Below are 27,978 nucleotides of genomic sequence, written 5' to 3' on the forward strand. Positions count from 1 at the left end.
TAGTTTAGTAGCACTGTGAATTAAAGTTTAAAATTTTCTAAGTTAGCATTAGTACAGAAAGATTTCAATTGCCATGGAGTAGAAACACAGAGGTTCTTATGGCCACTAGAGGGTGTGGACACCATCTGCTGAAATTTATGCCGCACTGCAAATGGTATTCACTTAGCAAAGAAATGTTTTAAGCTGCCGTGGATTTGCTGGCCTCCTATAAATAGCCTATTTCCAACTTCCTCATTATAGCATGTGCTGAATACACTGCACCCCATGGAATGGAATTAAAAGCATGCAAACTGGGTCAAATTGTAATCTGGTACTCATATTTTATTCTTGCTAAATTGTAAACTTAATGGAGGAGTCTCGTCTCCTTTATCTTTTTAACTCTATTCTTTCTCTCGTTAACAAATGTTTATTTTGTGCCCGCTCCTTGCCAGGTACTGTCTGAGGTGGATATGTAGTGATGAACAAGAGAGACCCTCTGTTTCATGGAGGTAAACACAGAGATAAACAATAAACAGGGACACAAACAAGGTACAGGGACTTGAATAGTGTCCTCCCCAAATTCATATTTACCCAGAACCTCAGAATTTGCCTTATTTGGAAATGGGGTCTTTATAGGTGTCGTTCGTTAAGGATCTTGACATGATAATCATCCTGGACTTAGGCTGGGTCCTAAACCCAGCAGGCTCCCCACTGAGCAGAGAAGCCCCACTTGGGACTGGATCTTCAGGATCTTGGGATCATGACCTGAGCTTCTGAAAGTGGCCACTTGACTGAGCCACCCTGGCACCCTGGTGTCTTTGTAAGAGAAGGAGAGGACACAGAGACACAGGCGAGAAGGCCATATGAAGACAAAGGCAGACACATACAGCCACAAGGCAGGGAATGTCTGGGGCCATCCAAAGCTAGGAAAGAGGCAAGAAGGATTTCTCGGAGCCCCCAGAGAGCACAGTCCTGCTGCCACCCTGATCTTGGACTTCTAGCCTCTAGAACTGTCCCCACGTTTGTGTAATTGGTTTTGGCAGCTCTAGGAAATGCACGTACAAGGTCATTTCAGATAAGTGCCCAAAGGAAAATGAAGGGTGATGTGGCAGACATGAGGGCAGGGGGGTAGAAGACAGGGAGGACCTCTCGGAGGCAAGGACGTGGGAGCAGAAATTTCCCACGAAGCCTGGGTGTGACCCAGCCCTGAGGAAATTTGAAGGAAGGGCTCCGGGAGGTGTGAACAGTAAGTCAGAGGTCGTAAGGCAGCATCAGGACTGATGGAGCCAGAGCAGAGGGGAGAGTGATCACAGAGGAGAGGAGAGGGGGTCACAGAGGTGTCTTCCTCCTATATGTGTCCTGATGCAACTTTTGACTAGTCGCACGCCTGAAGGAGGAGCCCCACGGGCAGTTGAGCTCCTGACCCCTCTCCTGATGGCCAGTTAAGCATCCGGGCCTGAATCAGTGGTCCTTGGGGTTGGAACCTAGGATTGGAAGATTTTCACATGTTGGTAAGCATCCAAGTGAGGAGGGACTGCCTGTGTCCCGGCAGGGCTTGCACCCCGTCTTTGGCCTTACATGCTCGGCTGGCTCATCTGAAAGAGCCTCACGAGTGTGCGAGGGCTGGACAGAGTTTCTGCCTTGTGTTGGCCCCTGCCTTTATTTGCAACTGACCAAACTAGGGGCCCGGGCCTCGTAAGGTCCTTTTGTGTGAATATGCAAGTGTTTTGTTCCCCAAACCCCCTTTTTCCAGATTTAAGAACTGATTGTGGAGGAAACTCTGAAATATGTAACCATTTCTCATACACAGCTCTTGGGGAGATGCTGAAACTCCAGGGGCGTGGTTGTGATATTTGTTACTTAAGGCATCATGGGAGCCAGTTTAATTACTTTTAAGTGATAATTTGCAGTAGAAATAAACTGATAACTATCACCTTTATTTCCTTTTTTTGGAAATATTTTAAGCTTCAGTCTCAAACATGCCAATTTTCTTTTTTTTTTTTTAATAAATTAATTTTTTATTGGTGTTCAATTTACCAACATACAGAATAACACCCAGTGCTCATCCTGTCAAGTGCCCCCCTCAGTGCCCGTCACCCATTAATTCCCACCCTCCACCCTCCTCCCCTTCCACCACCCCTAGTTCGTTTCCCAGAGTTAGGAGTCTTTATGTTCTGTCTCCCTTTCTGATATTTTCCACACATTTCTTCTCCCTTCCTTTATATTACCCTTCACTATTATTTATATTCCCCAAATGAATGAGAACATACACTGTTTGTCCTTCTCCGATTGACTTACTTCACTCAGCATAATACCCTCCAGTTCCATCCATGTTGAAGCAAATGGTGGGTATTTGTCGTTTCTAATGAAACATGCCAATTTTCAAAATTTAATACAGACTGTTAACGGTAGCATGAATATTTGAAAAATAACACTTGAAGTAGACTTTGCCTGTTCCTTGTGTTCTGGATGGCTGGTCTTTTTTTTACTGTTTCTGTAGGCTTGTATCATCCCCATAGTTGTTGAGTCTTCTTATGATCTTCATTTCTTTGGCAATGAAAAGTTAAAATCATTTTGCTTATGGGATTGTTTGCTTTGTATTGTTTATGGAATTGCTTTTGCTTTGGTCAGACTGCTTGAAAATTTCAGTGCCAGTTCTTTTGGAGATAAGGCTCCTTCATCCAGACTACATAACCCTGGGATGCCTGGGTGGCTCAGCGGTTTGGCGCCTGCCTTCAGCCCAAGGCATAATCCTGGAAACCTGGGATTGAGTCCCATGTCAGGCTCCCTGCATGGAGCCTGCTTCTCTCTCTCTGCCTCTCTCTCTGTATCTCTCATTAAATAAATAAAATCTTTAAAAAAAAAACACAAAAAACAAAAACAAACTACATAACCCCTTGGAAAACTGCAGCCATGATACCATCAGCAAGAATAAACCCTTACTCTGTAGAGGTGTCCACAGAGGACCTTTGCAAACGGTCCAACCATTACTTATTTATTTTATTTTATTTTATTTTATTTTATTTTATTTTATTTTATTTTATTTTATTTCTTTTATTTTTTATTTTATTTTATATTTTAATTTAATTTAATTTAATTTTAATTATTTTTAAAGATTTTATTTATTTATTCCTGAGAGACACACAGAGAGAGGCAGAGATACAGGCAGAGGGAGAAGCAGGCTCCATTCCATGTAGGGAGCCTGACGTGAGACTCCATCCCCGGTCTCCAGGACCACACCCTGGGCTGAAGGCGGCACTAAACTGCTGAGCCACCGGGGCTGCCCCGTTACTCATTTTTAAAGGTTGAATTTGGGTTTTCCTTGAAGACTCAGAATTCAGATTTTCCTTCCATTACTGCGTGTACACGCATGTATGTGTATACTTGAACACAAGTATTTGTACCACATGTGATACATGCATGCTTGTGGGCTGTATGCTACTCCTGTGAACATGAATGAGAAGAGGGCTGAAATTTACCTCATTTAATTTTTAGCCGCACAAAGTTTTTTAGCCACAAAACATTTATTAATAGGTAGGATGAACTTATTCCATCTGATTTTGGTTTGGAAGATTGATCAGAATTTAAAGAAATTTAAAGGGGTCTGTTTTCTTTCTGTTAGTTTCCGTTTTTGTTATCTTTTGTGCCCAGTGTTAACTAAGTGACTAGAATTTCTAAAGATTTTGTCTTCCTTTGTTTTCGGTAGAAAGGCGTATCATACTATCACAGCCTTGTTAAGAACTCAAACACTGTAATTCTGTCTGAAGTCAGTTCTGGGTTGGCTTGTTAAAAAACATCTTGAAGGAGTTTAGCAAAAGAAAATCCTGTTTTCAATAATGCTGCTTTCTGATTTCTTCAGTTTGAGAAATTGTTTGCTGGTTTTTTTTTTTTTTTTAAGGTGTTAGGATTAAACATTCCGACTCTTGGTTTCTAAAAGCCAGTTGATTTATTTAAAATTGAATCTTAAGCAAGTGATTTAGATTTCAGAGAGTGTGTTCCACTACAGATCAGAAATTTCCTCTTTCTTACAACGTACTGATTTAAAATTTTACTAACATTAAATTTCTACTGTATCTTTGGGATCTGATTTTGTTCCAGTGATCAAATCAGCTCCAGTTACTTATTAAGAGCATGCTTTAGGGCCAGAAAGGAGACTTTACATTTGCCTAGTGCTTTATCAAGCTCATTTTTATCAAGAACCTTGTGAGGAGTTGTCCCCAACTTGCCAGAGGAGTCTGAGGCTTCCCATTGAAGGGTCCACCTGAGATCTCACAGTTTGTCTTTTAGGACAGATACGATTATCACAGGGCATCACCAGACAGAATTTTTGCCACAGGGCCTTCAGAGTAGGAAACAATTATTCCCCTGGTAGGGGCAGTTAATTGGTTTGGCATAATAAAGAGGTGTTCTGTGTTAAAGGTTAGAGAAATGGAATGAGCAGGTGGAAATAAACTTGTGGGAGTAGAGGAGCAAGAAGGTAAGAGATGGGCCCTCCGCAGACTGGCCTGAGCAGAGAGGAGGGTTATCCTTGTACAGGGCCGGGTTCTTGTGGGGTTGGCAGGTGAAGAAAGAGCCCTTGGAGGAATGACCTTGCACACAAGCGGAGCCAATTGCATTTAACCTGATTTCCCTAAGCATGAAGGCATGTTTGGAGGAAATGAGAGGAAGTGATTGAGGAAGAAATCTGAGAAAGATTACAAAGAAATCATTGATATAGCTTACTTGGGAGATGCTAAACAAAAGGCGTGAGTACTTGATGAACTTGATGTTGAGGTTTCTAGCCAGAGACCTAGGAGAACTGTCAGCAGAGTGTGGAGAGACCTACTTAGGGAGAGGGAAGGGAAGTTCATCGCTGAATGCCCCAGTAAACGCTGCTGCGTCTCCATCCCTTATTACTCTGTTGATTTTCTAGATGGAGGGAAAGCTTGGTCGCATCCTGCAACTGTGTTCATGTGGTTAGGCTTTTTAAAAAACAAAACACAATGAATTGTGGTTGCCAAATGATGATGGCATGTCCTGTTTAAAATATTTCCGTTACGCAGTGGCTGCTGGTCCCTCAATCACCTCATTCTGCTCTTGTTCCCGCAGCCTGGAGTCCTTGGCTACTTTGAGTTCAGTGGCTCACCCCAGCCTCCTGGTTATCTGACCTTCTTCACTTCAGCGCTGCACTCACTAAAGAAAGGTAAAAATGATTCTTATCCAGACATTAGTACCTTCAGCAAATGTGCGTATATTAATATCTTTTTTGTGTGTTACCCTTATGATTATGTATTTTAATTTTCCCAATTCCTTTCTTCTGTATTTGTATTAAATACACTGTTGTGTATTCCGTTGGCAAACAAAATACTATGCTATTTCAAATACAGTCTCTTAGATATTTAGCTTTTTAAGATGTGGCTTGATCATATTGTGTCTGCAATTATGTATTTTGCACTTAAAAAACATACCATAATCTGTTTTTTGAGTTTGTAGTTAACAAGTTTGGTCAGATTTTTTAGTATTTATATTACCAGTTGGATATACCATAATTTAGGAATATATTTCCTTTGGGAAGTATTTTTACATGTATAAAAGTCATATCATATTACAGCATAAGCACAAATATATTTTTAATTAACTTATTTACACTTAGCTGAAACATGTATTATTAGTAGTCCCTCCTTTTTAAATGAAACATTGTATCCTGCCCATCTTTTCATGTTGCTCCATGTTCCTCCTCTGTATCAGTCATGACCTCCTGTCAGTTTTCTGTTGGATACACTTTGATCTGCTTGCTTGTCTCTGTCCTCTGATACAGTTTCATCTGCTCACGAGTCTGTCTCCTCTGATACCCCCTGGTCCAGGCCCCTTCACCTGCCCCTGGGCTAGACCAATGGACCCTTAGCTGATACCCACTCTTGCCCCTTTGTCACATTAGGATCTGTTCTCCCCAGCCTCTAGGGCCCGGTTCTTTACTTGTCAAACCCCGATTCGTCCTTCAGGGTCCAGTTAAATACTACTCTCACAGTTTCCGCTGATCTCAGTTGGATATCCTATCAGTTCTCTTTTCTAACACTTAACATAGTTTGTATTTATGTATGAAGTTATGAGATTTGTTTATTGTCTGTCTGCTTCCCAGACTGTGAGATTTCTTAGTTTAGGTAGGGTCCATGGATCTTCAGTTCAATGCTCTTTCTACAGTATCTGGCACATAACAATCACTATTTGCCGAGTGAGCAATCAGACTGATGGCTGTGTTATTTATCCTCTAGTAGATCAGCCAAAAATACATAACTGTCCTTCTGTTACTGGATATTAGATTGGTTCCATATTTTGGGAGGAGGAGGATCAAACAATCCTATGACCGGCCATTTTAAGATGTACACTGTCTTAAGGTTGTTATGCATAGAGAATCTACTGCATTCATGTTTTTCACCTTGGGGACATTGCGAGAGGAAATCAAGCTATCACATAAGTATGTGCCCACTTGAAAGACTTAGCTGCACAGATTCAAGTGAATAAAAAGACTTAGCAAGTGAAAGTTTGAATTCTGAAAGCAGCATACTGCCAACATAAAAAACTTAAGAAGCCAATACTCAGAAATGTTCTTAGAGGGCAGCCTGGGTGGCTCAGCAGTTTAGTGCCGCCTTCAGCCCAGGGCGTGATCCTGGAGACCCGGGATCGAGTCTCACGTCGGCTCCCTGCATGGAGCCTGCTTTTCCCTCCTCCTGTGTCTCTGCCTCTCTCTCTCTCTGTTGCTCATGAAAAATAAATAAAATATTTTAAAAAAATGTTCTTAGAAAATGAAAGCCCCTCAGAGATCTCAAGAGAAGACTGTACAGGAGAGTCCAGTCTGCAGTTACTCACCGACATGATGGTAGTGTTCAAGTTTTTTTTTTTTTTTTTTTTTTTTTAAGATTTTATTTATTTATTCATGAGAGACACACAGAGAGGGAGAAGCAGGCTCCATGCAGGGAGCCCAGTGTGGTACTTGATCTCAGGACTCCCAAGATCATGCCCTGGGCCAAAGGCAGGTGCTAAACTACTGAGCCACACAGGGATCCCCATCGTTCAAGTTCTTGAGTTGAAGAGGACATTTCAAGAATGTGGAAGGATGTTTTTATTACCCAGTTAGCTTATATTGTGTGCTAAAGATTCATCTTAAGTTACTTTTTCATTCAGAGGTTTCCAAAATATTACTTCCTTTTGGAGGAACCTTTCCAAGCGCAAGAGAGTAACCTTTTCCCCCATTTTTTCTTTTTCTTTCTTTTTTTTTTTTTTTTTGTTAAGCGAAGAAAGGTGATGGTATAAATTACTTGAACAAAATGAACCTCTTTGGTCAATCCCTGTTATTGACAAATGATCACATGCAGTTTCTTAGAATAATCTAGTCTATGATTACCTTTACTACATTTCTTTCCTAGCATGTGACTTTAGTGGGGTCTGGTAAAATCCTATTGCATATCAACTTTGCAAGAGCTGAGATTCATTCTAATTCATCATTTTTTACCTTGTTTTTGTGAGTAAGCTCTCACTTAAGTTTAATGAACCATTTTTAGAAGGAAAAGACAAGTTTGGAAGGATGACTTTCCATAATAACTGCACTAAAATCTTGCCTTGATATCTAAGATTTTTTTCCCTCACTTTTCTTTCTCATACCCAAAAGGGAGATGATATTTTATTTACTAATGGTAGATGTTCGGTAAGAAACATATACACTTTTTTTTAATGTTATAGTTTGAAATGTAAATTATAGGTCAGTGTTGTATTTAGATTCTGTACAACAAATTGAGGCCTAAGACACATTTGCCACACTTAACACTTGGTTATAGAGCTTAACCAAAGAAGTGTTTAGAATGTGTTAGAAAGCAGATGTCCTGGTTCGACACTCTACCAAGTGTTTACAAAATGCACGTATCTTTCCATTGTCTTAATGTTTTTTTTAAGTGTCTTAAAAAGAGGACATTCTGACATTTGTCTTGAAGCTGTCTGGCCATCAGTGTACAAGTATTTTGAGAATGTACCATATGTGAAGCCTCATGTCTAGGTGTGAGGAGTGTGCTAAGAGAGAGAAGAGTGCATGTTTGCCTCAAGAATTCTTGAGTTTAGTTGTAAGATCTGGTTCATGGTCCTTTGTTCCTCTCTTCTGACTGTTTGTATAACATTTGATACTTTGCATGTTATCATAAGGCAATAGGGAAATTTGGCTTTCTACCTGAGCACTTAATACTGACTGCTTTCTCTTTGTTTTAACTGCTTCCTTTCATCTTAGTTACCTGGGTCCTTAACGAGTTGATCTCAGCCTTGGTGCTGATGTGTCATTTGATGTAGGCCCGCCTGTTAGGTGATGTGGGCGGTGCCCCTTTGTTATATTTCTGTCCATTATTTTCTTAGCTGTGTTACTGTGACCATTTTTTATATAGCACATTTTTATATAAAAATGTGACCATTTTTATATAGTTCTGTATTTTCATGTAGTTTAATCTGTGGTTCTTTTTCTTGATTTCTTTGATTTTTTTCCCCTAAGAATCCGATCACTAACTAGTTCATTTTCTTCTTTTTGAATTTAAAATTTGTTTAGCACTTCATGCTACCTGGATTTCCTCTGGCTTCACATACAGAGTATAGTAGTTGTTTTCTCCCCTTCTTACTGGCTAATCAGCACCATTTACAATATAATACTTCCATTTTCCTTCATTTTTTTTTAAAGATTTTATTTATTTATTCACGAGGGACCTAGAGAGAGAGGTAGAAACATAAGCAGAGCAAGAAGCAGGCTCCCTGCTGGGAGCCCAATGTGGGACTTGATCCTGTAACTCCAGGATCATTCCCTGAGCCAAAGGTAGATGATGCTCAGCCACTAAGCCACCCAGGTGTCCGCATTTTCCTTCATCTTAATGATGTCTGATTTTATTGCAAAATATTTTACTTGTAAGTGGGTCTTTTTTCTGTGTTTTTTTCTTGGTCTAGATGCCTACTCTTTTTGTATAAGTAAATATAATTTTATATCTTGCTTTGTAAGTCTGGACTTTGCTTCCTCTAATTCTTGTATCCTATGGAATCTTCTTTTGTATCCATCTGTGCATTTGGCTGGATTTTGGTTGTAATTGTACTAAATTTACAAATTGACTTAGAGGTGTTGGACATCTTCACATTTAGCCTCTCTTTCTAGGATTGCAGCATGATTATTCATTTATTCAAACCTTTTAATTTTTTATGATAGGTCTTACACATTTCTCATTCATGTGTAATCATTTCAAAGTGCTGAATGATTAATTGTGGGCTAGCAGTCTGTGTTTCAGGATTCGGAAGGAAACCAGTGTCTTGGATTTCTGTGCTCTCCCCAGACCACAGAGCATCTTTGAACCTATTTACTTTTGATCTTGGCAGGCAGGCTTTCTTTTTTGGCCTATAGAAAATTTGGTGGAGCGTTCAATGTTTTTAAGTTGCTTACTTGATTTTTTTCCCCCCTTATGATTATATCATTGCTGTAAAAATGTGTTCTGGTAAAATGTTGTTATATTATGCTATGATTCAGCAACTTTTTGAAAAGAGAAAATTTGCAACCAGTTTCAATCTTTTTTTTCATTTGGAAGGATGCAGTGCTGCCTAGGGAGGGAAGTGGTGGTCTGGGAGATGGCACTGTATAATCCGCACCCTTTGTTTGCCAAGGACAGGATCTATAAATTTGAGCAAAATATAACTTGTTTTTGTTTGAGTTTGTGTATCTGTAAAACTGGAGAGGGTGGAGAGAAGAATAGATGCTTTATAAGGATATGTCATGTGTACAGTCCTTTGAATAAAGTAATAGTCATCATGTCTGCAGTAGCTTAATTAGAAAGCCACCTGGTGGAAAGCACTTCAAATAAGTATCGTGTCTGTTTTCTTAAAAGTGTCTACACCAGGTATTGTGTAACTTGACTGACCAGTGGACACAGGCCTTCCTTTGCTTGTACCTTCTTCTTGTGTGGCGTGGTGTTCTCACTGTGGAAATGACCACGTCTCTCTCCCACTAAGATATGAGCTGCTTTGTTTGGATAGTATTTGGCCAAGGTTCTGTCCTCCTGCTCCTCCAGCTTCAGCACCCTGCTTGACCAGTGTTGTAGCTAAAAGGTTGAATGAATGACTATAATAAAGGGCACTTGACTTAGAAATTGCTCAAGTGAGTGTGATTGGAGCAATGAGATGTTAAATCACTTTGGATCTCTTCCCACCACCGTCCCCTCTCCTCATCCCTGGCCTTTTGGTTCCTTAAATCAGTGTGTGGGCATCGCTCGCAGCAGGACTGCGTGGCCCCTGCCTGTTGCATTCTTCTTCGTCTTTCCATTGGCGTTTCACTGTCCCCTGACACTGGAGCCCTGACGAACTGAACTGAACTTCATATGGTACTTAAATGTTACCTTGAAGATATACTAAACCATTAACTAAGGATGTCTTGTCTACTTTCTTTTGCTACCTCTAGGAATTCCTAAACTTAGTTGACTGGGGAATCTTGTGGCATTAGTTTTCTAAGGAACACCCTTTGGGAAATAGGTTGTAATGAGTTTTTTAAAGAGGGGTTTATTAGAGGACAAACTGCTGATTCCAGTGTAGGGTCCCTCTACTCCACCAGGTGGCGTCAGATTGACCTGTGCTTTGCTGGTAGACTGGAGTCAGGATGTGTAAAGAGCACTCTCCTCCATATCCTTATTCACGAATAAAGCAATTTTTTGGAGCACTTTTCTGTTAGATTGCGAAATTTTATGCAAGAAGTCAGAAGGGGAGGATTTTCTTATTCTGTAAGTAACATTCTTAAAGGTACTGAAAAAAACAACGGACTGATTTCTTTTTTTTTTTTTTAACGAACTGATTTCTTAGGCAGGATTGACTCTGGGATTGCTGGGATTGCTTTTTTTCTTGAATTCCTGGATCTAACTTTTGGGAGTTTGAGGCAGGCAGGAATTGGGTTTAACAATTCTCTGTAAATGAAACAGGTTCTAGGGTTACTTGGTTTTCTTGGATAATCTCATTCATTGTCACTATACTCATAGAGGGAAATCTTTTCCTAATTGTCTCCTTGTTCTGAGGGCCACTGGGTACGGATTAATACACATTAGAATAAGTATGTTAGAAATTATATACTTTTTGTTCCTGTACCTGAAACTGACTTTTTGGTGATATTGCTGTCATTTTAGCAAGCACGTCCTCATGTTTCACAGGAGATGCTTTTATTCCCATTATGACTTATCTCTTAAGCCGTGTATATGCTGGTAGGGAAGAATTAAGCCTAAAGCAGACCTCTTTCACACTTTAAGTTAGGTTTGGAAGCATGACTTATTAATTCAACAAACGTTTGAGGATCTACTGTGTGCTCCAACTATAAAGATGAATAAGACTAGTTCCCCACTGTGTAGTGCCACCAGATAGTGTGGCAGACAGGTAGGCTTTTTGATGTTTTTGAAGCTAAAATAAGACTCCAGACAAAGAACCAAAAACATTAAAATCTTGGGGAAAAAACTCACCTTCTAAAATAAAGTCAAGCTTTGAGGTGAAACAACTCAGTGCAGACAAACCCAGTTCTGGTCTCTACTTGGCCACTTTTTATGTAAAATCGAATATGGTAAGCTGATACTAGGGTAAGCTGATACTAGGCTGAGCCCTTCTGTGAGTCAAGCCTTTTACCTGGATGATCCAGAAGTCCCTGCCACTCTCTGAAATAGGAACTGTGAATATGTCATCGTGACTGTCTCTGTTGAGAAAACAGGCTCTGAGGAGGCTGTTAACTGACTCAAGGTCACTGTGACTGGTAGAATGGTGGCTCCCCAAAGATGCCCACTAGAACCTATGAATATGGCACATCACATGGCGAGGGAGGACTGAGGTTGCACGTGGAATTGGGTTGCTAATCAGCTGACCTAAAGAATGGGAGATTATCCTTGATTATGAGTGGGCCCAATATCATCAGGAGGATCCTTAAAATTGGAATTGAGGCAAAGAATAGTGTCAAAATGATGCAATTTGAAAGGCCCTGTCCAGCCGTTGCTGTCATTGGAGGTGAGAGGGGCCCCAGGCCACAGAGCGCAGGGAGCCTCTGGAGTCTGGCAATAGCAAAGAGATGGATTCTTCCCTAGAGCCTCTAGAAGAAACATGCCCTATTGACACCTTGATTTTAGTCCATTGAGGCCCATTTTGGACTTCTGAGCTCCAGAACTGTGAGATAAATTGATGTCCTTTTAACCTACTACATTTGTGGTGATTTGTTACAGCAGAGGCAGCAAACGAGTACTGTGGCATAGCAGTAAAGGAGGACCTGAGAGGAACCCAGGACCACGTTACTCCTATTTACTGTTGTGCTGTACTGGGATGAGGCAGGGGGCACAGTATGGTGATTCCCGCCTCTTGGTCTTCGCCCCAACACTGCTTCAACTATAGCGCCTTTCCCTAGTTAATATCCACCTTCCTAAGTTTTCAAGTCCTAGCTGAAGTCCTGGTGGTGTTTATAAATATTGCCTAGCTAGCATAATGTCTGGCACATTACGGACATCAAATGGAGTCCCACTTAGCATGGTTTTCTGATTTTCCCCTGAACTTTATATTAGCATCTTCCTAACAGGAAACTCCTATAGGCCCAGTCCGAGTCTCTTAATAAGTCATTTTAGAAGCTAGTGTCCTGGGTGACCATGGCCCACCCAGTCATCCCTTCCAACAGGTCTTGAGGTTGTCTGTAAGATAAGAGAGCTGTGCCCTGGTTGCCTCTAAAAGACACTTCAGTCTGAAAATACATTGGCCCTTGGCCTGTTTCTGTAGGCCTGGGAGGTAAGAACTCTTTATATTTGTAAAGGTTTGTTTGCAAGAAAAAATAAAAAAAGAATGTGTGACCCTTGTGCTAGACCCTTAGAGCAGCCTAAGTGTGGTGAAGGAGGGATTTCTTTTGTGAAGTCTTTCCTTCCCTGAACATGTAAAAAACAACAGGGAATTTAATTGAAATATGTACAAGAGAAGTACTTGAATTGATCATTTTAATATTGTGCTTTGGTAAAATAATAGATGGTGTGAGGGTGCTCACTGGCGTGTTAGTATATGTGACAGTGCATATTTAGCTCTGCAGTTTGTGTTCCTCTAAAACAACATATTTGGAACTACATTTCTCTCTTCCCTAAGTCACAAGAAATTAAAAGTTACAGTGAAGAAGTTCCATGTTTACTTAGCATTTAACAGCATGGTGGCAAGCACCACAATGGCATGTTGTATCTGTGGTGTCCAAATGCCAGCTCATTTTCTGGATAATTGCTTTGTGCTTTATATTAAGAATTTTGAAAATATGCAAACCTGAGAGTCACATGTCTAGTGACAAAATGCAAGTAATTGCTATAGTGCATATGTTGGAAACAAACATTTCGGTAGTCTTACATTTCTATGAAGGTTTTCTTTCATTTGGATGAATGTATTTATTACTGGAAATGTGAGAAGTCATCCATTGAATATTTATGGATCACTGTGTAAATGCTAAGTGACACAGGAGGGGGGTGGTTTTTCCTCTGTAGAATCCTATTGTTTCCCTTTCTCTGCCTGGTCTAAAACCTTGGAAAGAGGAGTGGGAAAGCAGAAGTTAATAAAAATGGCAAAGTAAAATGAGGGTTATTTCTAGGGTGGAAGGTACAATGATGCAGGTTTGCTCTGTGGAGTGTCACTATTTCCCAGAATAAAGAAGTGAAAGAAATTTTCTCAGGGAGTCAGTGACTTCTTAGCCATTGCCGATTAAAAGCCACATGACTTAATCCAGTGATATTTAGTTTGGAAGTATCCTGCTTTATTTATTAGCAGTTCTCATGAGTGTTTTTCTGAACCTGAAACTCCATTTTGTTCCATGATCCCTGAGAAATTAGCTCACACAGAGGTCTCTTTTTTCTACCAGTCCTGATAGAAAAATTGCCGCACAGCTCAGCTCCAGCCTTTCTGTTCATTCTTTCACTGCATCCTTGAGTGCCTTACTTTGCAGTGCTCCAAGTGCATGCAGCTCTAGGCTTCTGAGAGAGAATTCATTTCAGAAGCTCAGCAGTTTACACCTACAGTCACAAGGTCTAGAGACTCAGCTTTTCCTTTCTGAAGGAGAGAGGGGGACACACTTTTAAAAATAAAAATAACTATTCTCTGCTGTTGGAGGGGTTTTCATGGAAAAAAAAAGAAATATTCCCTTAAGTATCCTTCCCAGATCATTGTCCATTATTAAGAGTTACTGGCTATTGGATTCATTATCTCAGCTTCTTCCTAAGTTTATGTGAATCTTGCTTTTTCATGATTATCACCTTGGCATAGTCCAATAGAAATGTAGCATGAACCACATAGGTATTTTTTTTTTTCTTTTCACATAGGTATTTTTAAATTCTCTGGTGGCAGCATTAAAAGATAAGAAATTGATGAAAATAACTTACATATATAAAATAATTCATTTAACCCAGTATATCCAAATTATTACCATTTTGACACACAATCAGTATAAAAAGTATTGAGATATTTTGGATCAAGTCTTTTATACTTTTGCACTTAACAGCACATCTCCATTCAGATGATGAAATCAACCAACCAACCAACCAACCTCCCTCCTTCCCTCCCTCCCTCCCTCCCTCCTTCTCTCCCTCCCTCCCTCCCTCTCTCCCTCCCTCCCTCCCTCCCTCCCTCCCTTCCTTCCTTCCTTCCTTCCTTCCTTCCTTCCTTCCTTCCTTCCTTCCTTCCTTCCTTCCTTCCTGTTTTATTTATTGAGAGAGAAAGCAAGCACGAGTCAGGGGCAGAGGGAGAGAAGTAGACTCCCTGCTGAGCAGGGAGCCTGATGGTGGAGCTTGATCCTAGAACCCTGGGATTATGACCTGAGCTGAAGGCAAGCACTTAGCCAACTGACCTACCCAGGCACCCCTAAATGTTGAAATTTTGTAGGAAATCCTTTTTTTTAAAAATTATTTATTCATGAGAGACACAGAGAGGCAGAGACATAGGCAGAGGGAGAAGCAGGCTCCCTGGAAGGAGCCTGATGTGGACTTAATCCCAGGACTCCTGGATTACAACCTGAGTAGAAGGCAGATGCTCAACTGCAGAGCCACCCAGGCATCCCTTGTTGTAAATACTTAATCTATATTTAGATTACATAAAATTTACGTGGAAAAGGATTTACATATTCAAGTTGTTTTAAACATACCTTAAAAATTTTCCAGTGACTGAGTTGAGTATCACTTTAAAATTAAATCAATTGAAATAAAGATGAAAATTGAGTCCTTGGGATCCCTGGGTGGAGCAGCGGTTTAGCGCCTGCCTTTGGCCCAGGGGTGCGATCCTGGAGACCCGGGATCGAGTCCCACGTCGGGCTCCCGGTGCATGGAGCCTGCTTCTCCCTCTGCCTATGTCTCTGCCTCTCTCTCTCTCTCTCTGTGTGACAATCATAAATAAATAAAAATTAAAAAAAAAAAACTTAAAAAAAAAAAAGAAAATCGAGTCCTTTACTCACATTTAAAGTGCTCATTAGCCACATGTTGCTAGGACCTTGTAGCTCTGGACATAGGCTTCATTATTCAAGTGTCCCAGGGTAAAACAGTTTTTTCTTGAGCTACTGAGTCTCTTGCAAGCATATCCCTGAGTTAAATGTTTCAGATTTCTGTTCTTGGTTATCTGTTAGTTGGTGAGTGTGAGTTGTATATCTTTGCTTTAGGCAAATTTATTTTTTTTGAAAGCTAGAGCATGAGAGAGCTCATGCACATGTCTGTGAGTGGTAGGGGTGGGGGTCAGAGGGAGAGGGAGAGGGATTCTTAAGCAGACTCTGTGCTGAGTGTGGATCCTGAAGTGGGGGCTGAAATCAAGAGTCAGACGCTCAACCAGCTTGGCCACCAAGGCCACCCCTATTATTAATTTTAAAACAATTGAAAATCTATTCTCTTTCCCAACAAAAGAAATGATAGTTACTCTTTTCTGGAATGTTTGAGAATTTTAACGCTTTGCCTCCTCGAGGTGGTAGTTATTGTTGCCTCAGTTTGTATGTGTTTTATACCAATACTAAACTGAAGTTTTAATATTAAAAATTGAATTTAAGGAAGTGGCTTTAAGCAAAATAAAATACTCTGATGTTAAAATGTTATGCAAAAGCCTCAAAACAAAAATCTTGATGCAAACCAGAGAGATGGCAAGTGAGCCAGATGCATCTGAGTAGAAACCAGATGGGATTTTGGATTCTTCCATCCTGGATGTGCCCTTGGAGGTTGCCATGAGGTAAATGGTGACAGTGGTGTATGGAAGGCAAAAGAAGGTCAACAGAAGCTATCTACCTAGGGGGAATGTGGGAAGTAGGGGTGGAGCTTTCTGTTAGAGGCAGAGAAGAACCCGAACCTCAAAAGACAGCAAGGGGTAAATTTTCATAAGTACTGAAAGTAGGCAAGATTAATGGATCAAAACAAGGTCATTTATTATTCAGCACACAGTGATGTGATGCTGTGGGCCTAGATGGTGGCTGTGTATGTGGTGGGCTGCCTTGTAGCTGAGGGACCCAAAGCCAGGGGCTTAGCACCTTTTGTAGCAAGTGTCTGATAAAGCCAGTCTTCATACTGTGGTCAAATGACCTCCGTAGTTGCCTATATGATCAGCTACAAAGACTGATTAGTAACTGCTGCTCCTACCTCAGTGTTCTTTCTTGGTCTTGTTACATCTTTGGCAGTGGTCTTTGTGACACCTTTCACTAGATGGTTGTTAAGGGATTTGAAACTGGCCACTTAACCTGGCTAAGAAGAGTTTATTGAGATTTTTTTATTTTTTATTATTTTTAAATTAATTAATTCATTATTTTTTAAAAGATTGTATTTATTTATTCATGAGAGACAGAGAGAGAGGCAGAGACACAGGTAGAGAGAGAAGCAGGCTCCATACAGGGAACCTGATGTGGGACTCGATCCTGGGTCTTCAGGATCATGCCCTGGGCTAAAGGCAGACACTCAACCGCTGAGCCACCCAGGTATCCCTATTGAGATTTTTTTAAAAAGTAATTGAACAGGATCATGCATATCAATGTTGGACCTTATTTTCATGGGGAAGGGGAAAGCATTATTCCAAGTTTATTTTTAATTCTTTAATTAAGATTGAGTCCTTAATTAAAATACTGAAGCTTCATTACTTTTAGGAGAAAATTATTTGTTTTGGAAATGACAGAGACCCCTACTGTAGAAAGCCTTGGAGCTCTGCTTAACAGAGAATGTTCTGGATGTGGAGGTGTGAAGTGTTATTTTTTTGTGTCTTTCTTACACTGTAAACTTCCTCTGCTAATTCAGGTACTCCTTGTGCACATGATAGTGCAAATTTAAGCGCCTTCTTCTAGCAAGATTTCCGCTATATGCAGGAACTTAAAATAGATGTGTGAATTTCATAGATATGTCTATATGTGAAGAGTTTTGAAATTGTGATATGTTCAGGCATGGCATGTTCGAATCAGCTGTGTGCAGGCAGGCTGTCCATTCTTAAAGCCATTAAACAGCAATTTGAACCGGCCATTTCAACTTCTGGGTCAGGCTGTCACTTTTTCTTCCTCTGCTCCAATAAGTCATGTCGGTGACATTGGCCGACTATCAAATGCATTTCCTCACTGGCTGCTTTCCCTTTCTTTTTTTTTTTTAAAAGCCATGGCTGTCCCCAAGATTAAGCCTTCTCCTGGAGATCTGTCTCCTAACCCTCTCTAACATCCTGTGTTCTCTTTTGACGGCTTTGGGATCTGAACTTGTGTATTATGCCATTTTTTGAAATTCAAATTCTGAGCTAATTTTATACTTGTAGAAAAGTTGCAGAAATAGGACGGGGAGTTCCTCCGTTTTCTTCCTTCGCCTCGCTTCCCCTGTGTTAGCATGTTATATAACAAACCATTTGTTATGATGCTTTGGTCAAAGCTAAGAAATTACCATTGATATAGTATCATTAACTGAACCACAGACCTTATTTGAATTATGCCAATGTCGTCTTCACTAATGTTTCTTTTCTGTTCTGTTATCCATTCTGGGATCCCATATCACATTTAGTTCTTTTTTCTCCTTAGTCTCCTCCACCTCCTTTGTCTTCCCATGTCTTGCATGATCTTGACACCTTAGAGAACACTGGTCATTGTTCATTTTGTTGCTCAAAGAGCTCCAGCTTTCACCATTAGGAGTGTCTTGGGTTGGCTCCTGTGTCCTTTGAGTGCACTCCATCCTTCATTATGACACAAGATGTGTCCGTTTTCTTTTGTTTTTCCTTGCCCTAGCTCTGGAATCACCCTCTTCTCCAGGGAGCCCGGGTTTCTGTTATGGGAGAAAGGCATTTAGAAACCAGGATCAGGGTGCTGGCTGTGCTGTTTGTTATCAGGTATCCTGACTTGTAAGCCCTTTCAGCAGATAGAGCGAGGACATGTATGTGTTCACACCCACACATATTCATACATCTGTAGGTCTGTTTGTTATCTGTGTCTGTGTGTGTGTGTGTGTGTGAAAAGCCATAAGTTTATACTAATTCCCTCTGATTCCAGTCTAATATCAGCATAGCTTTCCTCTATTACAAGTAACTTTTCCCACCCACCCTGAGAATCCTGGCTCTCATTGTCTTCAGTTTTATAATATTTAGTCAAGATACTGTTCTCATTACTCCATTCTTTCTCCCCACTCCTCTACCCCTCCACTGTGGTGTTATAGTTTATCTGTTAGTGCTTGTTTTCCTCTTCAGTCTGCCCCACATCTTGGTTGGTGTAATGATTTTTTTTTTTTTTTTTTTTTTTTTGTAAATATGTGAAGTGTGTGAAACCTCGCTGAGGCTCTGAGAGTTCGATACAAAGGTCTTCCTGGAGGAGGAGGGTCAGGCTGTCTCGCCCCTGCTCTCCCGACCCCATTTTCTTTCCTTTCCCATCCTCGTCTCTCCGCCCCCCTCACATAACTAGTCTCTGTCGTTTCTGGCTTATCCTTCCTGTGTTTCTTTGGTTTTGTGCCATTTTAATCATATTTGTATGAAAGGTGGTTTAACACAACATTAGGGATTGCCATTCCCCTTGGCCGCTCCTCTGAGAGGAGGGGGACACCACTGCTGCAGAGTGGGACTCCTGTGATGAAGCCGGAAGCTTGGTGTGTTTACTACCTACATATTTTTATATTTTGGCTACTTGGATATAACTTGGTAACATTTGAAGTTTAACTAGTATCTTATTTAACATCTACTGATAACACAGAAGGGGGGGGGTAGGAAAGAGTGTACCTTTTTCTATACCATCTTATCCACTCACCTTAACACAAGATATTTTAGTCCATTTTCAGCCATACAAATACATCTACTCCTTAGGGGTAAGAAAAGATAGCTTACACTTAAGGATAAAGTCCTCTTTGATCTCTGCCCCCCCCCAAAAAATTATTTTTATTATCCTTTCAGAGTCTTTACACTGTTTAAAAACATATGTGCCTGTAGGAAAAAAATGGATGCTGTTTTATAAGGTGGGAGGTTTTTATTTTTATTTTTTAAAGATTTTATTTATTTATTAATGATAGACATAGAGAGAGAGAGAGAGGCAGAGACACAGGCAGAGGGAGAAGCAGGCTCCATGCTGGGAGCCCGACGCAGGACTTGATCCCGGGACTCTAGTACCGCGCCCTGGGCTAAAGGCAGGCGCTAAATCACTGAGCCACCCAGGGATCCCTCCTCCCCGTTTTTTTAAACATAAAAATGTATACTTTATCTTTTTTTTCAGCTTGCTTTTTCACTCACACGTGTCAAAAAAATGTTCATGTTGTATAGATAGCCTTGCTCCATTGTTTTTAACATCTGCAGAGTATTTCTTGGTGACTGTCTTTATGTGTGACTCTCAGTGCACATATGCAGATAAGCAGCAAGGTTTGAGGCTGCAGCCTGACGCCTGTGTCTCCTTGTGATCAGCATAGCCACTTGCTCTCTCAGGTGGCTACCACTTGATGTTTCCCATCAGCATTGTATAAGCGTCATTTCTCTACTGGTCACCAATACTTGGTATTTCCTGTGTCTCAAATTTGGGGCAGTTGGACGGTAAAGAGGGGTATTTTGTTTTAATATGCTGTCCTGTGAAGTAGGGAGGTTCAGTGTATTTTCATGTAATTTTAGCCTTTACATTTTTTATGTGGTTTGCCCATTTTTTAACTTTCTTTTTCTTATTAATTTATGTGAGTTCTTTGTACATCTTAGACTCATTCATTTAACCGATATTTATTGATCTCTGAGATGCCTAGGCACTGCTATAGGTACTGGGGTAATAGCAATAAACAAGATTTCTAATATCACAGAAGGTAAGGGGAAGGTGGACCAGAGAAAATCAAACTAAATCAACAAGATTATGTAGATATTAATAAGTGCTATAAAGCAATAGAGTAATAATAGAGAGCATGCTCGAGTGGAGAGGAAGTCCCAGTTTGCCCTTGCATATTTCATCCTCAGAGTATTTGCATTGAGGCGGGGGGTGGTCAGGGAAGGCTTCTTGGAGAAGGTTGGGTTGGAGCTGACATCTGAATGATGAGGAGCCGGGCACGGAAATGTCCAGACAGAGGGAACAACATATGCCTGGGCTTTATGGTGGGGTTAAGGAGTGAAGGAGCCCGGGGTCACAGGAGATGAGGTCACATCATTGCAGCAGACACAGTGCAGGTGATGATCAGGGAGGTTATTCAGGAGGAGACATGAGGTGTTTCAGGAGGAGGTTTCTCCAGCAACTCCTTTCCTGTCTAGGCTAGGTGACCAAAAAGAGCTTTGCTCTGGGGATTTGTGCATCAAGACTTGATCAATGGGTTTTATGGTTGTTTCAAGGCATAGGCTTTTTCTTTAATAAAGGAAAATTTTCTGTTTCAGATTACCTAGGAACAGTACGATTTGGGGTTATCACAAATAAACATCTTGCGAAACTGGTATCCTTAGTACACTCTGGAAGTGTGTATTTACATAGACATTTCAACACATCACTTGTAAGTATTTTGAAATCACATTTATATTAGCGCAGTGGTTCTTAACCTTGTTTAGGTCATGGACTTCTTTGAGAATTGAATAAAATCTCCGGGCACTCTCTCTAGGAAAGTGTACATGATTTTATATGCAAATTGAGAGTTTCTACAATCCCATGCTAGAGCCCGTGTCCCTGTTTATGAACCCATGCATTAGAGAGGGCTCTCAAATGTAACATCTAGAAATTCTTTGTTTATATTCTTTGATTTTGATATAGCCTCGTTAGTTTTCCTCATTGGATGAAATTGCAGGATTATTCTGTTGGAGCTTTGTTACTCTGGGCCAATGTTCTCAGAGATTAAGCTTCCATCGGACGATGTTCTTTGTTCATTTGTCCCATTTATCAGGAGTGATCATGTGACATGTTCTTCTCAGCCGATGAAATGGATTTTGAAGTTCTTGTTACGTCAGTGAGAAGTTGATGGCTTCTCACCCTAGAGATCCTTGGTTTTCCATTGTCTTCTTTGTTCCCTAATTTCATTTGCTTTTGGTGGACCAACCCCACCTTAGCTGTTTCTGAGCTTTTGACCTATATCTTGCTTAGTCCTGTGCCTCTGCTCTATTTATTGCTGCTTCTTCAGTCCCATCACCGAGAGTTTATTTTTCTCAAGTATCTTCTGTCTCTAACTTCATTGACAGTGTAACATACAGGTTGAGTGAAGACCAGTATCTCTGTACCCTGTGTACCCAACTCGTTGAACCTGTTCCCCTTGATACAGTGTGCAAGTCTTGTGCCTGCCAAGGAACCATTAGGCCCTCTCTGGGGGTGCCCTTAGTTGGTTCCCAGTTGGTTTGCCAGTGCCCTTGGCTTCTGCAAACCCCTAGGAGCCCAGATGCTGTGCTTTATTTCTTGTAGTTTGTACTCCAAAAGTCAAATATATTTTTGTGTTTTCCTAATAGAAATGCATATATGATGTTAGAGTGTGGTTTGCAAACTCCTGCTGTCCCACGTGGAGAATCACTGCTGTCCTGGTTTCTCTGCTGCCCACCTGCCCTCCTTGTGCCTCTGAGCTTCTTCTCCCTCTGTTTTCACTGTCATTTCCTTCATCCTCTTTTTGTTGCATGCTGGACAACCAACACATATTTGTTGGGTTTGGAAGGGAGGGCACTGAGGAAGAATCATAAAGCAAAGAGAAGGTAGGCCTGTGGGAATGGCCCTGGCATGTGCATGGGACTTATTGCATCTGCTTGGTGGTTTTTAAAGGTCGACTGGTTGGTTTAGCAGCAGAATTCTTTTTGTCAAATGAAATACTACTGGGAAACCAGTATTTCAACAAAACCAGTGGACATCTTTGTCATGAGGCAATTTAATTCTCTGTTTTGGGGAGTATAAAATATCTCATTTTTGGGACCTCCAAAGCACTTCTTTTGGGAGTTTGATTTGAAACCCAGTGATCCATATTGTTAGAATTTCAAACAATTTTGTGTTGACTTTGGTTGTAACAGAAAAACAAAGTACAAAATCTAAAAGTTCCTTTCCTTCATTCTGTACACTTGAGTGTGATCTGTGGCCTTATGTAAGTTCTAGGTCATTCGTGGATTCATTCAAGTATTTGTTCAGTTCCTAGTGTGTGCCAGGTGCTCTTCGGGTCACTGGGGGTACAGGTGACCAAAATGGATACAAAGCTCTGCCCTAGTGGAGGGTCTTCTCCCACCATTATCAGCCAAGTTTTGAGGAACCAATGTAAAAATCTAAATGATCCTTGACTTTATAACTTCCATTCCCATAGGTATTCATTGATCCTTTTATAATCTTTTATAAGAACTCAGTAAAATGTAATAGCCCCCTTCAGGTAGGGTGGAAGAGGTCATTGTTGCCAGCAGCAGATAGGGAGAGTTCTTCCTTGATAGAGGAGTCTGCTAAAGGGAACAAGAGGAATCTGTGATATGAAAGTCACTGACTTTCTGCAGCCACTTTTGCTCTTTCCACCCACTTGTGAGGAAACACACTGTCTAGAGGAGCAGGGGCAGGTCACGTCCCTGAGTCATCTAGTCCGCTCCTGGGCAGTGGTGGGGTGGTCAGGGCCTCTTGAGGCCGGGGCTGATGTGCTTTGAGCCTGCCCTGCTTTCTACCCTCCATGTGTTGTCCTTCACAGGTCTTTCCCAGGGAGGCTGTCAACTACACAGCAGAGAACATCCATAAGTGGGCCTTAGAAAATCGAGAGGCGCTCCTCCGATGGCTGCGGCCACACGGCGGCAAGAGCCTCCTGCTGAACAATGAACTGAAGAAGGGGCCAGCGCTTCTTGTATTTTTACCTTTTAATCCTTTAGCCGAAAGCCACCCCTTAATAGATGAGGTAAGAGTCAGAATGTTAAAAGGTATCTCATGAGGAGCAGGAAAACCTCATGAACTTGGACATCTCACTCCACGTTGAGAGTGAGTTCCACCAGGAGCCGAGAGCCTGCCAGGAGTGGCAGCTGCGTTTCCTAGGTGTTTACTCCCTCGTCCCATAAATAGGCGGGAGGGTGTGTGCCGGACATGGGGTCCGCTGCAGCATCTCTGGGCCACGTTGCCTGATAGCTGTGCTTGGGTCTGGGGGAGTTGGTGGGAGCAGCTGCACGTCCCTCGGGTAGGGCCAGAAGTCCCCCTTCCCACCGTGACCAATGGGGGCATAGTGGGGTGGGAGGGACGGCCAGCAGCACAGGCTGGGCTCGGTGTGGCCCTGGCGATGCCGTTGTCAGGGGCTGGGCCTGAACACCAGCCCAGTGGTCGGCAGCAGCATGGTGGAGCTGGGCTCCCTTGTTTCCCTAAGCCTTTCCTGTTGCACAGAGAAGCAGAGTGGTTTCCAGAGACACACGCTGCTAGGAGTCTGCCCCTCCCTCTTTTCCTGTTTCATCTGGTGCACTCAGTCTCTCTGAGTGTGAGTTTATTTCATACATGGATCATTGGGAGACACTTAGAGAGAGTAATAACAATTACCAGAGAGCGCCTGGGATTGCTAAATTGGATTTACTGGGGGGTTTATTTTTTCCTTCCCTCCAGGATCCCTTAATTGGCCAAAACCAATTTCAGACAGCCAGTGTGCCACTGGCCAGGCTAACCAGACACTGCCTGTCCGGTAGCCCCACCGCACGAGCCTGACGGGCTGCCTGGAGGCGACAGGGAGATGGGGTTCTTGCCCAGCAGACCCCTGACTTTGCTACTCTGGAGCCTCACTGTGAAACTTGTTAGCCCTGCTGCCGCCCTGGCTTAGAGGAGGAAAGGAGAGCAACCGACTAGCTTTGTTTCTTCTCCCGTTAGGGAAGATGTGGAGTAATAAGACTAATTTTCTTTAGAAAATCTTTACTAAACAGATATTTTATGAATGGAGAACTCTCCCAAATTACTAGGCCTTTACTGCATTTACTGTTAAGAGCCGTAAACTCTTTGTAGGAAAGGTGGGGTGTTCACCGAGGTGTTAGCTATGGTTTGGATTTTTACTTTAACTTTTAAATTTTCTTTGTGGAGAATTTGGTCTTGTCTGATTTGGGCATGTCAGGGTCCTGGGTGGGGTTGTGTTTTGTGACTGGAGCCCAGTTCCTCTGTTTAGGGCCTTGTGGTTGGAATTTGGCCCCTGGTGGAAAGACGCTAGCTTCCCCCATTTCCCCTGGCTTGATATCTCCCTTCTCTCTCCTTACTCCTCCCTATGGCCCAGCCCCCCCTCCTTTTTTTTAAATCACTTTTTTCCAGTGGCTCCTTTCCTCAGAGCAGAGTGTTCCTACAAGGTGAGTGGATTCCCCTAACCTATGGTTGAGGTTGTTAAAAACCAGATGGCATCTTAGCAGCATTATGGATTACTTAGTCAAATTAAGTGTTCTGTGCAGTACATTTCCCTCTTCATTTTAGGTCAGTTTAGCAAATGTTTCTTGAGCATTGTGTCATGGAGCCGTAGAGGAGAAAGATGGAGAAGATGCAGACTTGCTTTCATGGTCTCAGAGGCTTGTCCAGTGGGGCAGCAGGAGCTTGCTTATAATACAAGGCACAGGAAGGTCAGCCCCAGGCCCGGGTCAGGAGGAATTAGAGGAGAGAGGGCTCTGTCCCAGGATGCTGAGGGCCAGGCAGGGGTGAGGTTAGGAGAGGCTGTGCACAGGGAAGATATGGGGGACAGACTTTCGGGGTGGCCAAGATGTTGATGCATTGAGAGAAATGTAAGGGAAGGCACAGCCTGAGCTGAGGCACGGTGATGGGGAAGTGGCTGCAGGTTCAGGATTAGAAGTACTGTAGGTTGTGGGGCCCTAATAGGGGCTGCCTGGTGAAGAACCAGATTGAAAGCCTGAAGAGGGGAGGCCGTTGGGTACATCTTTGAGGACTTCTGGATTAGTTGTTGCCGTCACAATCTCACTGACAAAGGAGAGATGTCAGCAGAGCTGTGTATTCCTTAGTAAAGTTTTCCAGGTCGCAGTGTTCCAGGAGTGTGGGAAGTAGTAAAATCCAGAGCTTGGTGGGGGAGGAAAGTGGGGGTGTGTGAGCAGAGGTAAGGAAGCCATCAGGGTGAGGGTGGCTGGGGTGGGGGAATGAACACCACAGTCGGACACTCCCAGAGTGAGTTCTAAACTCATCAGCTCCCCAACCCCAGAAGAGGTTAAGCCATAATAAGCCTTTTTCCCCGTGACTACCTCTAGGCCCAACTTGGGCAGATGGTAGAGGAAGTTTCTATTGTTGAGGTCAGTGTCCCGTGAGGGTAGTAGTGTTGGGGCTTGACAAGCTAGGGGTTTTGAGGCAGCTGTGGTGGGGAGTAAACAAGAAGATGGCCGTGTGCTGGCTCCACTGTGAGGCCCGGTCCGGCACCGGCAGCTGCTTATACACATGCACTCCCCCTCGACCCTCGCCACAGAATACAGCCTGCACTGCACACAGCGTCAGGCCACTGATCCCTTCATCTCTACAGAGGGTCCTAGAGAGGTCACAGGACATCTCAGTGGGCTTCCCCAGAGAGATGCTCACTGCAGCCAGCAGAGGGTCTGTGTGACTCTTTCCCCCTTTACCAGCACTGCTCAGAGGTATTCGCGATGTTTAAGCCTCATGAGCAGAGTCATGGTTGTTTTTGTAAAAGACTATAGTAAAAACTTGAATTTTTGTGGGGTTTTTTTGGGAGACTGCAAGGGGCGTAGGTGAAAATGGTAATCCAGTGTGTCTTTGGGTGTCAAGCAGTGCCCAGATGTGGTCAGAGGGCAGCTGGGTTCCTATGGATCATATGGGCTTGACCTTATTAGTGTGATGTGCTGTCAGAGCCTTATCCAGAAAGGGCTGAGATGTTTTTGTGTGGGGGGAAAAATGAAACACTGGTTTATCATCTAAAATGATCTTTTCAAGAACTGTTTGTTTTTCTGTACAAATGCATGTGTCTTGAATCAACACTCTATAAATACTATATATATAAAATTGGGGGATGTTTTTAAAATTGGAAAAGCACTCATTAACTGGCTTTACACACACATTTTATTTATTTTTATTTTTTTTTAAGATTGTATTTTATTTATTCATGATAGACATAGGGAGTGAGAGAGAGGCAGAGACACAGGCGGAGGGAGAAGCAGGCCCCATGCACGGAACCCAACGTGAGACTTGATCCTGGGTCCCCAGGATCACACACTGGGCTGCAGGCAGCACTAAACCGCTGCACCACCAGGGCTGCCCTTTTTTTATTTTTTAAAGATTTTATTTATTTATCCATGAGAGACAAAGAGAGGCAGAGACACAGGCAGAGGGAGAAGCAGGCTCCATGCAGGGAGCCCAACATGGGACTTGATCCTGGGACTCCAGGATTGCACTCTGGGCCGAAGGCAGGCACTAAACTGCTGAGCCACCCGGGCTGCCCTACACACACATTTTAATGAAACAAAATCCTGAGTGACTTAACACCTTTTAACTAAATGGCAGGATTTGATCCAAGTTAGTACATGATTCTGTTATATTTTTTTTATTTTATTTTTTTATATTTTTATTTATTCATGAAAGATACACAGAGAGAGAGGCAGAGACACAGGCAGAGGAAGAAGCAAGCTCCATGCAGGGAGCCCAATGTGGGATTGATCCCGGGACTCCAGGATCATGCCCTGAGCCAAAGGGAGGTGCTAAACCGCTGAGCCACCCAGGCGTCCCCATGATTCTGTTTTAGAGAGTAAATGGAGTAGATGCCTTTGGATTATAATGACTTGCTAGTTTTCCTTATGAACCTGAGGTGGGTAGTAAAAGGTATTCAGTTTGGAAATAGTTGTAGAATGAAATGTAAATCTAATCAGGCTAATACTGATCTCTGAGAGTAAAACGGTTAATCTCCCCAGGAAGTGGAAATGTGTATGTTACCCTAAGATGCCATTCATGCACCAGAGCTTCTTGGGCATTTGTTCTGTGCCTGGCTCTGTGCTAGGCTCTGGGGAAGACAGGAGAAATCAAACAGGGTCCCTACCCATGAGGGTCCATAAGCTTGTGAGGACGTCTCAGCAGATACTTGTGAGACTGTGGGAAGGGCTTTGGGACTCTGAAGATGCAGAACTGAACTCTTCCCAGCTGAGGTAGGGTGAGGTGGTGTTAGCCTTACTGAAGTAGCCACCCTGCTGATGCTGGGCCTCGGGTACAGTATTGAGGTTTGTCAGATGGAGGAGGTCCCGGCCAGCCCTGGTCTAAAGAGGGAGGAGCGACACTGAAAAAGCAGACACAGGCCAGACTTCGCTGGATTTTATCCTCCAGGTAGTAGGGAGCCATCGAATATCATTTGGCTGCAGAGTGCTGTGCTTAGGGTGGTAGTTTTAGAATTAACAGTGGCAATGTGGAGGCTGAGTGAGGCAGGGGAGAGCACATGGTTGTGGTCTGTGACAACTGAAGGCTTGGATTGAGGCTGTGGCCTTGGGGACACAGAAAGGCTGGCTTTATGTTGCTCAAGTCAGAGGCGGCTGGGCTTGAGGCTTGCACTGACATGAAGGGGAGGTTGGAACTCAAAGGATCACCATTCCCACTTGATGATGCTATTTTCCCAGAGAGGGCAGTATGGGGGAAGGAGAGCGTTATGGGGGAAAGTGCGATGGACAAATGTGGTTTGGAACAGGTTGAACTTGCGGTCTCCT

The 27,978-nt window shown here is 42.4% G+C and overlaps 1 protein-coding gene across 4 annotated transcripts in view; it reads left to right on the top strand.

Annotated features, from left to right (window-relative positions):
- The window catches only part of TXNDC11 (thioredoxin domain containing 11), a 64,934-nt gene that overhangs the window by 24,332 nt on the left and 12,624 nt on the right, over positions 1 to 27,978 (top strand). For all 4 annotated transcript variants that reach the window (XM_072753844.1, XM_072753842.1, XM_072753841.1 and 1 more), the window contains 3 exons: positions 5,068 to 5,161; positions 20,785 to 20,897; positions 23,031 to 23,231. In XM_072753844.1, coding sequence (XP_072609945.1) covers positions 5,068 to 5,161; positions 20,785 to 20,897; positions 23,031 to 23,231 — 408 coding nt within the window. The remainder of the gene's footprint in view (positions 1 to 5,067; positions 5,162 to 20,784; positions 20,898 to 23,030; positions 23,232 to 27,978) is intronic.

This window comes from Vulpes vulpes, chromosome 3 (assembly GCF_048418805.1).
Source record: "Vulpes vulpes isolate BD-2025 chromosome 3, VulVul3, whole genome shotgun sequence".
Classification (NCBI taxonomy): Eukaryota; Metazoa; Chordata; class Mammalia; order Carnivora; family Canidae; genus Vulpes; species Vulpes vulpes.